The sequence below is a fragment of the Semicossyphus pulcher genome, unplaced genomic scaffold, assembly GCF_022749685.1.
Source record: "Semicossyphus pulcher isolate SPU_LCO1_2020_fin unplaced genomic scaffold, fSemPul1.0.p SCAF_23, whole genome shotgun sequence".
In the NCBI taxonomy this organism is placed as follows: Eukaryota; Metazoa; Chordata; class Actinopteri; order Labriformes; family Labridae; genus Semicossyphus; species Semicossyphus pulcher.
Window position 1 is genome coordinate 10,412,011 of NW_027211697.1, and position 12,975 is coordinate 10,424,985.

Below are 12,975 nucleotides of genomic sequence, written 5' to 3' on the forward strand. Positions count from 1 at the left end.
TTATGCACATTTAAAGGTCCCAACGCCCCAGAGAGCCATCCATCCAGACGGCTTTTGTGGTTGTTGTTTGCGCACACGTGTCTTTTTAAAATCCTTTTCTGTTCACATTGATATCTCACCTGGGTCACAGACTAAAATAGATATGAGCATGAAGGCCTGCAGTATGAATGCAATGAAACAGCTCCCGAATGTATTTATAGAACAGACATAGAACATGACTCGACCCTGGTAGTTAACTTTAGAACAGCATGAGTCAGACATTATATTTGTTCTGCTTTCGCCACTTTAGTGTTGATATTAAGGAAAAACCAAAATATGACGCGATCAGACTGCGTCAGCTCTGCCCTTGAAACAAAGACATTTTGATCGCAATGTTTTGCCGAATAATCAAAATGATAATTTAATCACTGCTATGCAACATGTGAGCTAGTGTTTTTAATGCTTATTTTCTCTTCTTGTGTCACAGGGCAGCACACTGAGGAAGAGAAAGATGTATGAAGAGTTCCTCAGCAAAGTCTCCATCCTCGGTAAGTCTGAATCAAAATCTATCACATATTGAACCTTTCACTGGAACTCCATTGGTATTGGTATGTTTGCACGTGTGTGCCATGTTAAGCATTACATTTAAACGCCAGGTCAGAGAGTCCAGAGTGCAGCGAGTTAAATCTGCAGAGTGCAACATATACTGTAGATTAGCCCACATAAACACAGGCGCACGTTGTCACACAAGGCCCACAGCTGAGTAAGGTCTGTGTGTACAGTCCTAATCTTCTCCCACTGTTCATACTAAAGCCAGTCACACTCTACAATGTCGCCTTGTGGACAATTAAAGAATAGGGAGTTAAGATAAGCCTCTCTTTTCCTACTGGAATTTGGAAAACACCGGCCTACACAGGCCTTTGAGTTTGGTGGGACGGCAAATGAGATTCATTCAGACTCTCAAAACGAGTTGCAATTGGAACTGACATCTCATCCCCTTCCACTTGATCGTGTGTGTGTGGTGTATAGAGTGAGGCCATGCCCCCTGTACAGAGTTATTAGCTGGCTGAGTAAACACATACACTCAATTCAGGTCTTAGGAGAACGTCTCCGCAAGATCCACTCTCTTTTCATTCACCTCCTTTCTTCTGCGCCTCCCTTTTTGACAGCCTTGTCCAGGCCTGCATTCAAACGCCCGGCTCCCTCCTCCAAGTGCTTTTCCTCTCTTCATTCCTCTTTCTGCCGCTCCGCTTCTCCGCTTTACCCCTTTGAATGAAAGGAGGGGTAGGAGGCGGGAGTGTTTTTGTTTGTCTTTGATTTTTGAGATAGGCACGAAATTGGGTACAAGCCCTTGATGTCGAGGAGTGAAGGGGGAAAAAACAACATGTTCTTTGTCACACCACACATTGGCTTTAATGTCCAATTCCCATTTGTGCGTATATGTGAAGCAAGATGATCCAAGTGGGTGCGAAGCGTGAAATGTAGGTTCTTTAGTCAGCACATTTGTGTATCACGTTACACGCGAGCTGTTAAGGATCACTACTATAGGACCTGCTGCCTTTAGCTCGAGCCAGACAGAGGACATCCATCTGGGCAGGCAGACACCACGGCCCCACCAGAAGGGACACTGGACACCTTAAGACAACCAGACTTTACCTTAGTTAATCCTAAAAACACACACATTTACACAAATAGACACACCAGGATCAGTTACTGAGCACATCAGCAGACAAAAGTCTCAAACAAAGAGATTGTGCTGTAGTTTAACGCCTCTAACCCATGTCTTAGTCAAATCAAAACACAGAGTCATCCTGTTACCCAGATAAAGCTAGGATGAGGAGTGTTTTCACTGCAGATAAGTCACATTCCAGACAAAGATGTGTGAGACTGTTAAGATTAGACTTGAATAATAAGAAGTAGCTCATCTTGTCAATCTTCTCTGTGGAGGTGTATAAGATCCTCCTCTTTCTAAGAATATCAGTATTTCTGAGTTTTCAAAACTCCTTTGGAAAATATTTCCCGGTGAGGATGTGAGACTGTCTCTGTTCTTGGTTTCTGTGTGAATACCGACAGCTTCTAGAAATATCCCAGGCTAACCACGTCACTGTATATGTGGTTGGATATTCAGTAGGACAACTGTTGCCACCGGCTCTCAGGATCAACATGAGACTGAAAAAAAATGATCTTATCAAAGGTTTTGGTAAATTTGTGTGCACAGTGGAATATTTTAAAGTTCCTTTTCTAAGGATTCATAGACACTTATGATTGAATCTAATTTAGTTTTAGTATTATTTTCAATATTATTAAGGTATAGTTTAACCAAATTTAACAATGTTATCTTTATTACAAGTCCTGTTCCTGTGGTGCAACTAAATCAAGTGTTACAGAATCAGAAGGAATCCTAAAAACCTTTGTGTGTCTAAACTGTCAAACTTACATTCTCCCCTCCACTGTCAGTCAAAGCTGGTGTTCACTGTAATCGATAGAAGCAATGGAGAAAGTTGTACAAACAGCTCGTGGTTTCACCCATTCTACTTTCCTACAACACCCAGCGTGCATTGCATCCCTCCTTTTCTGAAAGGAACGGCCCAGCGAGAGACCCTGGAGTGAAATACTAATGTTGTCAATGCAGGCAACGGCTCAGAGCGGTACAGAATCTGAAATATGAGGAGAATATGCCGGTGCATCTAAAAAATCTTCAGGTCTGCAATCTGCATTTCAAACCGGAGAATTTTGAACGAGACGTGACATCGGAGGCGGGCCCACTGGAGAAGCGGATAGCGTCCTCCAAAAGCACAGAGCGAAATTGTTTTTTTCCTACCATGATAGCACGATAGGACTAAAGTTGAAAATCAGTGAACTGGCCCTTTAATTTGATCACAGTTAAAGCTTTAAGTACATCATGTGCATATTCACGTTTACAAGACCCAAGCAGGTGCTCTCATCTCCACCTATTAACCCTGAGTGTGCCTCTCTCTTAAAGTAATATTTCTATCATTCAATTATTGCAGAATTGCTGTATTGTGATATTATCGTGGGCCATGTATCGTATCGTGAGTTGCCCTGCGATTCTCACCCCTACAATCCTCAGTCATAGACTTCACATTGCCAGTTGGACTGTTAACAATAACCAGCTCATGGAAGAGGAAGTCTTTGCCTGGATATACGTGATCAGTTATCAGGTTATCTGCTGGCTAATCCGGGAGCCCAGAAGTTTTGAGATTGCTCTTAAGATACCTGACTGTCTTTGGGATAAAACATAAGACCTTTCTGTTAGTGTATGATCTCTTTTGCACCACACCCAGAATCAGTGGTCAAACAGACTTAGGGGTAAGTCACAAGCTTTCAGCTCCATGAGGCTCCATGAGAGGAGGGATGTGGCAGGGGGATCAGAGATGTAATGACTTGATTAGCCAGAGTTAGGAATTATCTTTCCCTCCAGCTGACCGGACTTGTGCTAGAGACATCTTCTCACACCATTGAGAACACACAAAAACCTCTTTGTGTATTTGTTACTGCATTTATCAGAATAAACAACACAACGTTGTGCACTGCAATGATCTGTACGTCATGTTGTGTTCACAGAGTCTTTGGATAAGTGGGAACGTCTGACGGTGGCCGATGCTCTGGAGCCGGTTCAGTTTGAGGACGGGGAGAAGATAGTGGTGCAAGGAGAGCCTGGTGATGACTTCTTCATAATAACAGAGGTAAGGTCTGTGGGAGGGGCAAAAAAAGGAGTTGTAGCACTGTTAAGACAGGATGTTTGGGAACTCTCTTTTACTGTCACATTTCCTGTAAGCTGTAAGCGTTGACATGTGGGGCCCAAGACCATGTATGTGTCCCGCTGTTGGACACCAGGGTTGATGTACATGTCATCATGCCGAGACGTTGGTGGGCTCTTTGCTGAGATCGGAGCTGATCCACGTTTATTGCTACCAGCAGAAAGACTCCCCCAGCTGTCTTCACCAGCCCCGGCCTACAACCATGATTCCTGCACGAAGAACAGCCCCCTCACACTGCAGGCTTTGTGGAGCTGGGGCCCCTGGCGCAGCTTCATGAAGGGACCCCTGCCTGTCATCCTAACACACTTTTGATTAACTCCATACTTACGCAGCTTTCACCGGGGTCGAGTCAAGAGGGCCCTTTCTAAAAAGGGTGGGGGAACAATCAGCTGAGCTTTGTCCCTGCCTCCTACCTTCCCCTCTCGTCCTCAGACTTAGTTGAAGGTTCGTCTCTCTGTCAGTGGTCAGATGCGGAGGGTTTTATCAAAGGTACTGAGCTCTCCTCTCTCCTCACCTGTGCTTCTCCTGCCTAAGATGCCTCCTCTCCATCCTCCTTTCATACGTTCTTTAATTCTGCTAGTGTTTCCCCTCTTCAAAGAGAAGTCATTTCATTCTTCAAGATGTCTTATTTTGGTGCTAATACAGGTCATCAAGATTTGACTCATGTTTGGTTAACCTCTGTGGCCCTTTTTATTTGGAATCCTCAATAATTTTGTTTACGTACTAAACTGTAAGCGTCATCTATTTTGCAAGCTACACCGGCTGCAACAACAGCAAAGATGAGTCTCAAAGTTAGCCAATGGTAGTTGTGATTCCTGGCCATAAATAGCGGTGGCACTTATTTCTTAATTGTGCATAAATTCGGTGTTTATGTAGGATTTACATAGCAGTTAGTGGCTTCCTACGCTTCACTGACACGCAGCAGCAGGAAAAATAGACTTGACGCGTAAAACGAAATGAGCAACAGAAAATTGCTCGCGTATTATGCCCGCCTCCTGCGCAGCATACGCGGCTGGTGGAGGTTGCAGCGTTGAATAACACTGGAGCCGTTCTGTCCCGGCACACGCGTGTCAGTATACGCTTCAAATACTGTGTAGATTCCCCGTAAGCCAAAACTGCCCTGCCTGAGCAAAGCAGAGGCAGATACAGTAAGATTGATTGCTTTGAATTTAGATATGAATATATATAGAAAAGTGAGAGCTTTGTTAATCTGATGGAAAGGTTGTTAAGACTTTGAGGGGAGTAAAAACATGTCGATCAGAAGAATGGCTCAGGAGGAAGAAATCTTTGCAAAAACATTGTTGTTTTATTAACCAAAGATTCCAACGAAGACGAGAGAACAAGTTAAACTGGGTGAATTAACAAGAAGTAACTAAGCTGTAAAACAACAAAAATACACAGCCTCACAGCAAGCAGCTTCCAACAACGATCATCGCAGTCAACGCATGAGTGCCTTTTATACCTCTCCTGGCCCCGCCCTAATTGGATCGAACCATTGCAGGGGAGGGTAATCGTCACTGAAACAAAAGTCAAACACAAAAACAGCATGAGAATATTTCAAAGTGAGCATTTAAAGCACATTCATATAAACCAAACACATTTATGTGGTGGTAGAAAACCTGCTCTGATTTCCCTCTTTCTCTCAATTAGTGAACAAATCCACTAATTGAGCGCTCCACTCTGTTTAACGAGGCACAGGTGGCCTGACGACGCTGCTGGCTGCAAGTGTAGGAAATGTGGACATGTGAAATGGTACTGAGGAAACCTTTTTCACGGAGACAATGTTGCTTTTGTTGAATATCGTCCATTAAAAATGGAAAAATTAGAATGTTTTATTTGCCATAGTTTGGCTTTAAAGCTGAATGTTGGCACACTCGACAGTGTCAAATTATTTTAACACCGCAGCGTATATATCTCTCACACACCTCACATTATCCGACCAGTGTTGGTCAAGTGTGAAGCCTCTAACTGAAGCCTCTTGAAGCTGCAGAAATCCTTTAAAAACCAGTGTCTTTAACCCAATCACAGTTTGGGACATAAATATAGGAGTAAATTTAGCAATGCATGACTCATCAATCTGAGACTTGCAGATCCCAGAGAGAAAAAAGCCCAAATATGCAGAGGAATCAGGGGGATTATAGGATGGAGAGATGGCAAAGGACGAGCGGAAGGACCAGACAGGGACAGTTTGTCGTCTAGTATTTTTTTAAGTATTTTTCTTTTTCTTTAAACCGCTTTTCCTTCCTGCTCTCTATCTTCCATTTTCATCTCCTAGTCGCTCTCCCTCTCTCTTTCTTTCTCTCTCTCTCAGTCTCTCGTGCAGCAGGGCCTGACTTTCCCAGAGCAGGGTGGACTGTGGTGGAATGTGTGTTGCTGACTTTCACACGGGGTCAGGAGACCCAGCCTCCTGGGAGGGAGAGAAAGAGGAAGAGAGAGAGAAAGAGGAGGATGAGTCAAAGAGGGCAGGGAGGGAAATAAAGGGAAAGAGAGGGTGATTTAAAAAAGGACCACATGTAAGGCGTAAGGATTTTGTGCGAGATCCTCTCTTACCATCTGCTCCTCTTTTTCCTCATGCCCATACCTTATTCTGAGGTTGAGATGTCAGCGCTTTGTTCAGGCAAAACTCTCCAATTCTTCCCCCTCTTCCTCCGTCTCTTCTCACCCTTTTGTTGTTTCTGCGGTTTTGGAACATCAGCCAAAGACAAACCCCTCAATCACTAATTACAAGCTGCTGATGGGGAGGCTTAACAAAAGGGAGGTATAGAGACATCACTTTCTTCGCCTGCCGGGAGGAATGGAGCCCAAATCAAAAGAGACACGTTTACATTTTTTTCTCACACTGTACAAACAAGCTTTTAACAGAGCTCCGGGGGCCGTGAAGACTCAGCCTCACCTTCCTCTCTATCCTCCCTTTCCTCTCCTTCTTCAGGGCGAACGCCCCTGCTCACTCAACATGCACGCTCCTTCTCCCGCACACTCCTATGCTCGGGGGCATGCACCCTGTCATCTGCGGTCTCACCACTGTCACATAAAATGGTGCAAATGAAAAGAGAGAGAAGGAGAGATGGGGAAACTCTCAGTGAGAATTTTGAAACATGATGTTGAAAATAAACATGCTGCTCATGCTGCGTCTTACAGTAGCTACATGCTTTTCTTTGAGCAATTATGGGACAACGTTTTGCAAGACAATAACATGAATTTAGCAAACTATAAAAAACTTTGAATGAACCAATTTCACATTGCTGAGAAGATTTCTCTCATGTCTGTTCAGTCAGCTCATTCTCTCTACATATATTTGTAACAATCATTGAATGTCAACATGAAAAGCCAACAAAAACCTTTCACTTCATCAGCTAACAAACAAGAAACAAAGCTAACCGTCTTGTGCCTTTAAGCCCCGTGTCCACACAGCGCCTTTTTCTGAGCGTCTTTTCTCAATTGTTCCCAAAGAGGACAGAGCGTGTGCGGCCGTCTAGAAAAAAAACGCTGCACCCAGCATCTTTTTTCAGAGCGCTCCGCCTTTTTTGTGCCGGCCGCTCCGAGCGTCTCTGAACTTTTCAGAAAGGCGCTGGTGTCGTCACCGCCGCTTTTTTCAGGCAACCAATGAGATGAGGCGCCACTCGTCACCCTGGTTACCACCAAACATGGAGGAGGAACTTGTTTTGGCCCGTTTCTGTCAACCCAGAGCTGACAAACAAACAGGATCACAATAGTGAGCGAAAAGCACATTTGTGGGAGCAGATCAGCCGGACATGAAATGTTGCTGCTGGTAAGTGTTGTGCTTGTATCACCCTACGTGCTGTATGCTTGTTGTTAGCTGTGTTAGCAGTAAGTTAAACTTATTGTTCTCATAGAAACAAAACCCGCGTTTTTTTCTCTCACTGCTGGGGAACGCTGGGTTGAAGTGCCGTGCCAGCGCTTTTCTGCCAGAAAATGAGCGATGTGGACACAGAGTCTTGTGCTCTGGTATGTCAGGATATCTTTTACTTTTGTCCGATCATACATTTCCCTGCAAGTCCTTTCAAGTCACAATATTGTCTTTTTAAGACTATTTTATTCTTCAACATTTACACCATCTATCTCTAGTTAACCACGGCAAAGTATTCACCTGTGAAACGTTCATCTAAAAATGAAGAAACGACTGGTTGCACACTGAACCTAACATGATTTTTCATCTGATTTGCCTGAAAAGTCAGGTGTGGGTTGTTTGTCCTTGTGCCATCCTCCCTGGTCATGCACTCACCCTCATCTCCTCCCATCATCAATCCAAACAACCGCTCAATATGTTGTCTCACATTTTCCACTGAGCCCACGCTAAAGTAATCACAGTGAGGGGATCTGAAGGGTCCCTGTGGGGAAGACAAACCCTCTGTGGATTGTCTACATTATATCACCTGTTACTGGAAGCTACATATGTGCACTGCAATTCAGCTAATGGAGCTTAACGCTATTGTTTATAGACTGAGGATCAATGCTGTTAATGGATAATCAATTTATGTTTGAAGTCTTAATTGGATGACACCGTTTCCGAGTACATTTCTGTGTGTGTGTGTGTGTGTGTGTGTGTGTGTGTGTGTGTGTGTGTGTGTGTGTGTGTGTGTGTGTGTGTGTGTGTGTGTCGTTGGCACATGAGTGAGAAGGCGCAGACACTGCTGGGTGGCCTCGTGAACAGGCTGCTCAGGATATCATCTTTCCTCTTCCATCTCTGCTTGCGCCTCTGCCTCTCTTTGTGCCTGATGTTGATCCAACGCTCGTTACTTCCGACATGCAAGTCTCCGCGTCCGACACGCCGACACGCTACACTCTGCGTGTGGTATGTGTGTGTGGGTATGAGTGGGCGTTTATGTTCAGGTTATACCTGCAAATCCTCTTAGTGTTGATGATTACTTTCTTCTGCTCTTTTGACTTGTTTACTTTTCATTCATTCATACTTTCTGTTTGGTTGTTGCCTGTCCTTTGCACCCAGTGTCGGGCAGCGTAGTGCGGGGGATCCTCAATGTTTATAAAAGAAATATCTGAGGAGCAGAGCGCTGCCCCTGAGCTGGTACAGTATGCGATGGTTATCTGGACCACACTGGATGAACTACTGTACTTTACAGTGCTGCACTGTCTCACTTTCTTTGTTTGGACATGAATGGAAAGGAAAGGAATCAACAGGTCGTAAACACCAAAGTTTAATGCCCCTTCCCCTCTTTATTCCCCCATTCACATCATAACACTTTACACTCAAACAGCTTGTTGTAATGAATTTGGTCGCTGTGGTGTTTGCACAGATGAACATGGTAGATGTTGCAGATGACATGATATCGTTCTATGGGATTTCCTGTCTTTGGTTGGCTGTGTTAGAATTTAAAGGAATAATCCACAATCATAGTAACAACACTGGAAATATTTCAGAAAATACAACAAAGAGAATAAAGGTATGTTTATGGGGAAAAGGTTGATTTATCCATACAATAAAATGCATTAAACTGCATAGTAATCAGACTTACTGCCAGACATACATGAAACTTGGTCAAGTCGAGCTTCGGCTTCTTCTGAGAGAAGAGAAACTAAAGCAGAGGCAAACATTTAGCTGATGCGGCGTGCAGCAGGCTGTGTGGCTGCTCTATGGGCACCGAAATGAAAAGCAAGAGGTTCCATGAGGGTCATGCATTGCTCACACAGGCAGTGAGGACCAGGCGTTAGATAGGTGACAGCAGAAACATGACGGTAAATAAGAGGAGAGAGAGATAGGTCCCTGGCTGGATGCAAACAGGGAATCTTGCAGCACATGGTCAAGAGCTAAACCCCGAGGTCAGCGGGGTGCCCTCAGAGCAGAAGAGAGATCCCTAATTTAACTCACTCTTAATCTGTCTGATGGGGATGTAGTGTCTCTTTCTGCATGTGATGTACACTGTATATGCCTTCATTTAGTAACACTACTCTTATCTATGCTGTGTTCTTATTTGCCATGTTGTATGCAATGCAAAGCCTCGCTGGTCAGAGTAGCAGCCTTTAAAGGGATAGTTTGGACTCAACAGAACTCGGTGTAATCTATAAGGTAATCAGAACACTCTTTGTTTGAACAGTCCTGGACAAAAGACAAGCAAGCACCAACAGTGATGTCTTCAGAAAAGTGAAGTTTGATTTCAGTCTGTGCTAGCCGCTGCACTTTCTGACACAAACAGCTGACACACGCCATAATACACATCGGCTCGGGCGGCTGTGGCTCAGTGGTAGAGTCGGTCATATTTCAATCAGAAGGTCGGAGGTTCGAACCCCAGCTCCCTCAGGCTACATGTCGAAGTGTCCTTGGGCAAGACACTGAACCCCAAATTGCTCCCGCTGGCATAGCCAACGGGTATGAATGTGATAACTGATTGACAGTTGAGCACTTTACGTAGCAGCCTCTGCCATCAGTGTATGAATGTGTGTGTGAATGGGTGAATGTGACATGTGACAGTGTAAGAGCAGCTTTGAGTGGTCGCAAAGACTAGAAAAGCGCAGTCCTTTTACATCACAGCATGGTGAGGAAAACAATGTCCGCTTGTCCCCCTCTGTGAACGCCACTTTGTCGTTTCCATAATCTTGTATTTTCTTTTATTCGTTGTCTCTTCTACAAACCGCTGACCCAAACCGCTGATCTGATACCGTGCGCTGCATGCGTAGGTACACGGGGCCCCTGTGCAGAGTAAAACATAGTGCAGAGGGAAAGGGCTGTCTGACGTCAATGTGAAGTGGTGACAAAAAAATAAAATACGGCGCACACTTAAAGTGAAATGTTTGTTTATATGTAGGACTCTTTTAAGTGGCCTCGTGACCCCGTCTGCAGCGGCGCTTCGCTTAGCTTCCGTGTAGGAACTCCAGCCGGCTTCTCCTAACAGGGGCCGTGCTGACTGTTGTCCACTGTACGTAGTACAATTACTATTGATAAGTAGCTCATACAACCCAACTTCAAACGCACTGAACTATCCCTTTAAGTCAGCCACAAAAGCAAACTATAAAACGCCAGCCTTTATTCTGCTGCACGCTCATGAGGAGTTCGGAAGCAGGAAGCTGCCAGCCTCCAGCCTCGTGCTGAGGCCAGTTCAGATAACTGTCCTGGGTGATCAGTTCATCTACTGAGACTTTCTTATCTTTAATCAGTAGACGTAATGATTGTGATTTTGGCTGCAATCCTCATTATCTGTTGACCTTTTTTACATCAAGCTAAAACCACTAATGGGTACACAGACTTCCCAAATACCTACTCTTACTTAAATACTCAAATGTCCAGCTGAAAGTGCATGCCAGAACTTGAGATCATCTCTCGCACACAATCCGTCCCACCAACTAGTACAGTAACCCGCACTTCTCCACAGTTGATATGAAGCACAAGTCACACGTATCCCTTTGACTGAAATACAGTCTCACCTTGGTATGCCGTCGATAAAGAGCTGGCAGTTTCGGGGTTCTCATTAAAGCTCATTAGATTCATGTTTAGCACTATTGGCTTGGTCAGCAGAGGGAGCAGAGGGGGATTAGAGACAGAGAGAGTCCTGGAACGGTCAAGTCTGTTTTGCAACACGGTCCAAGACACGCTGGGAAGTTTCGCCTCTGATTTTTTTTACCTGCTGCCAAATTACAGATGATTATGACCACAATGAAATATCCATACATTTCCACCTCTACGTCTGTCTGAAAATATGCAGCCAAACATTCATTGTTTTCCAGAATGTATTGTGAGGTTAAAAGTAACACATTTTTTTACATCACTATACTTCTACCCCTTACGTTTTCACACAAATGTCTGTGCTGTCATTGGGTGAGAGGCGGGGTACGACCCGAGGACAGTCAATCTGAGGAGTTTCCTCAGCATCCTCCTCTCAGACACTTCCACTAGAGACTCTAGTTACACTTCCAGGACAGAGCCAGCCTTCCTGATCAGCTTACTGAGTCTGTTAGCGTCCTGTGCCTGTGTCTCACTACAGTGAGAAGGTGACGCTGGCTACCACCAAGTGATAGAACATCTGCAGCATTATTCTGCAGACGTTGAAAGATCTGAGTCTCCTGAGGAAATACAGGCGGCATCTGTGTTTAGTCCAGTCCAGTTTATTGTCTATGTGGACGCCCAGGCACTTGTACTCATCCCAAATGTCCACCTCTGCTCCGTTGATGGTGACTGGATTTGGAGTGGTCCTCCAAGTCCGACACCAACTCCTTTGTCTTTGTGAAAAGACACAAGACGACGAGGAGCGAGTCTAGCAGGCTGCTGCCCAGGACAGCGCCGGAGGGGAAGTACTTATTGTAAAGGACAGCTGGAGTGAGACGGGGAGAAGAGAGTGGGGGATGACATGCAGCAAAGGGCTGAGGGCGGGGGCGTCAAACCTGCAGCCGCTGCGTCAAGGACTTTAGCCTCTGTATATGGGGCACCTGCTCTACAGAATGAGCTAAACCAGCACCCCCAATGTTCATCATTTTGATATGACTTGCAGATACAATGATTTAGGTTTATAAGTCTCACCAAGAGCGTGTCCTTCTTTACTTTAACTTCTGTAAAGAAATTGAATCAGTACTTCTACTATTACCAAGTGTTATTAGTCACAAGTATCTGTACTTCCACTTGAGTAAAGGATGTGTGTACTTCCACCATCTCTGCTTGTGTTGTGTTTGGCATGCTAATGTGGCATCAAGACAAAGACACTTTTTGCGGCTCAGATGCAAAGATTGATATTAGACGTGCTCATTCACACACACACTCAGTTTGTCAACAGCTGCACGATACAATATGAACTGTTATCATCTGTTGGGCAGAGAGAACGGAAATCAGATTTCCTCCTACTTTTTAGATGACTCACACGCACAGGACAAGCTGCGGGTCCAGTCGGTCTGTTCACTCCAGCAGACATCAGCTGTTGATTTTCTCACTGTATGTGTGTATGTGAAGGCTTGTGTTTCGGTCTGCATCCATCTGTGTCTGCGTTCCTTGTTATTGTCGCCAGGCTGTGTGTGTGTGTGTGTTTGCAAGCGCACAAGTTAAGTTAGCAACATGCTATTGGAGAATGCTACGAGTTGGATTGTGTACACGTATGCGTGTTAGTGTTTTTGGGTCATCTAAGGACCCTCTGTTTGAGCTTCCTCAGTGTTGGACGGTACAGTAGTTTCCATGTTGTGGGTGAATGTTGATAAAGGGGATTATGGGATGGAGACACTGAGGAATGAGTTCAGCCTCTAACAGGCTTAGATGTTTGTA

At 44.7% G+C, this 12,975-nt stretch overlaps 1 protein-coding gene across 2 annotated transcripts in view; it reads left to right on the plus strand.

Annotated features, from left to right (window-relative positions):
• The window catches only part of prkar1b (protein kinase, cAMP-dependent, regulatory, type I, beta), an 81,402-nt gene that overhangs the window by 65,090 nt on the left and 3,337 nt on the right, over positions 1-12,975 (plus strand). For both annotated transcript variants that reach the window (XM_069674659.1, XM_069674660.1), the window contains 2 exons: positions 467-527; positions 3,565-3,686. In XM_069674659.1, the coding sequence (XP_069530760.1) occupies positions 467-527; positions 3,565-3,686 (183 nt within the window). The remainder of the gene's footprint in view (positions 1-466; positions 528-3,564; positions 3,687-12,975) is intronic.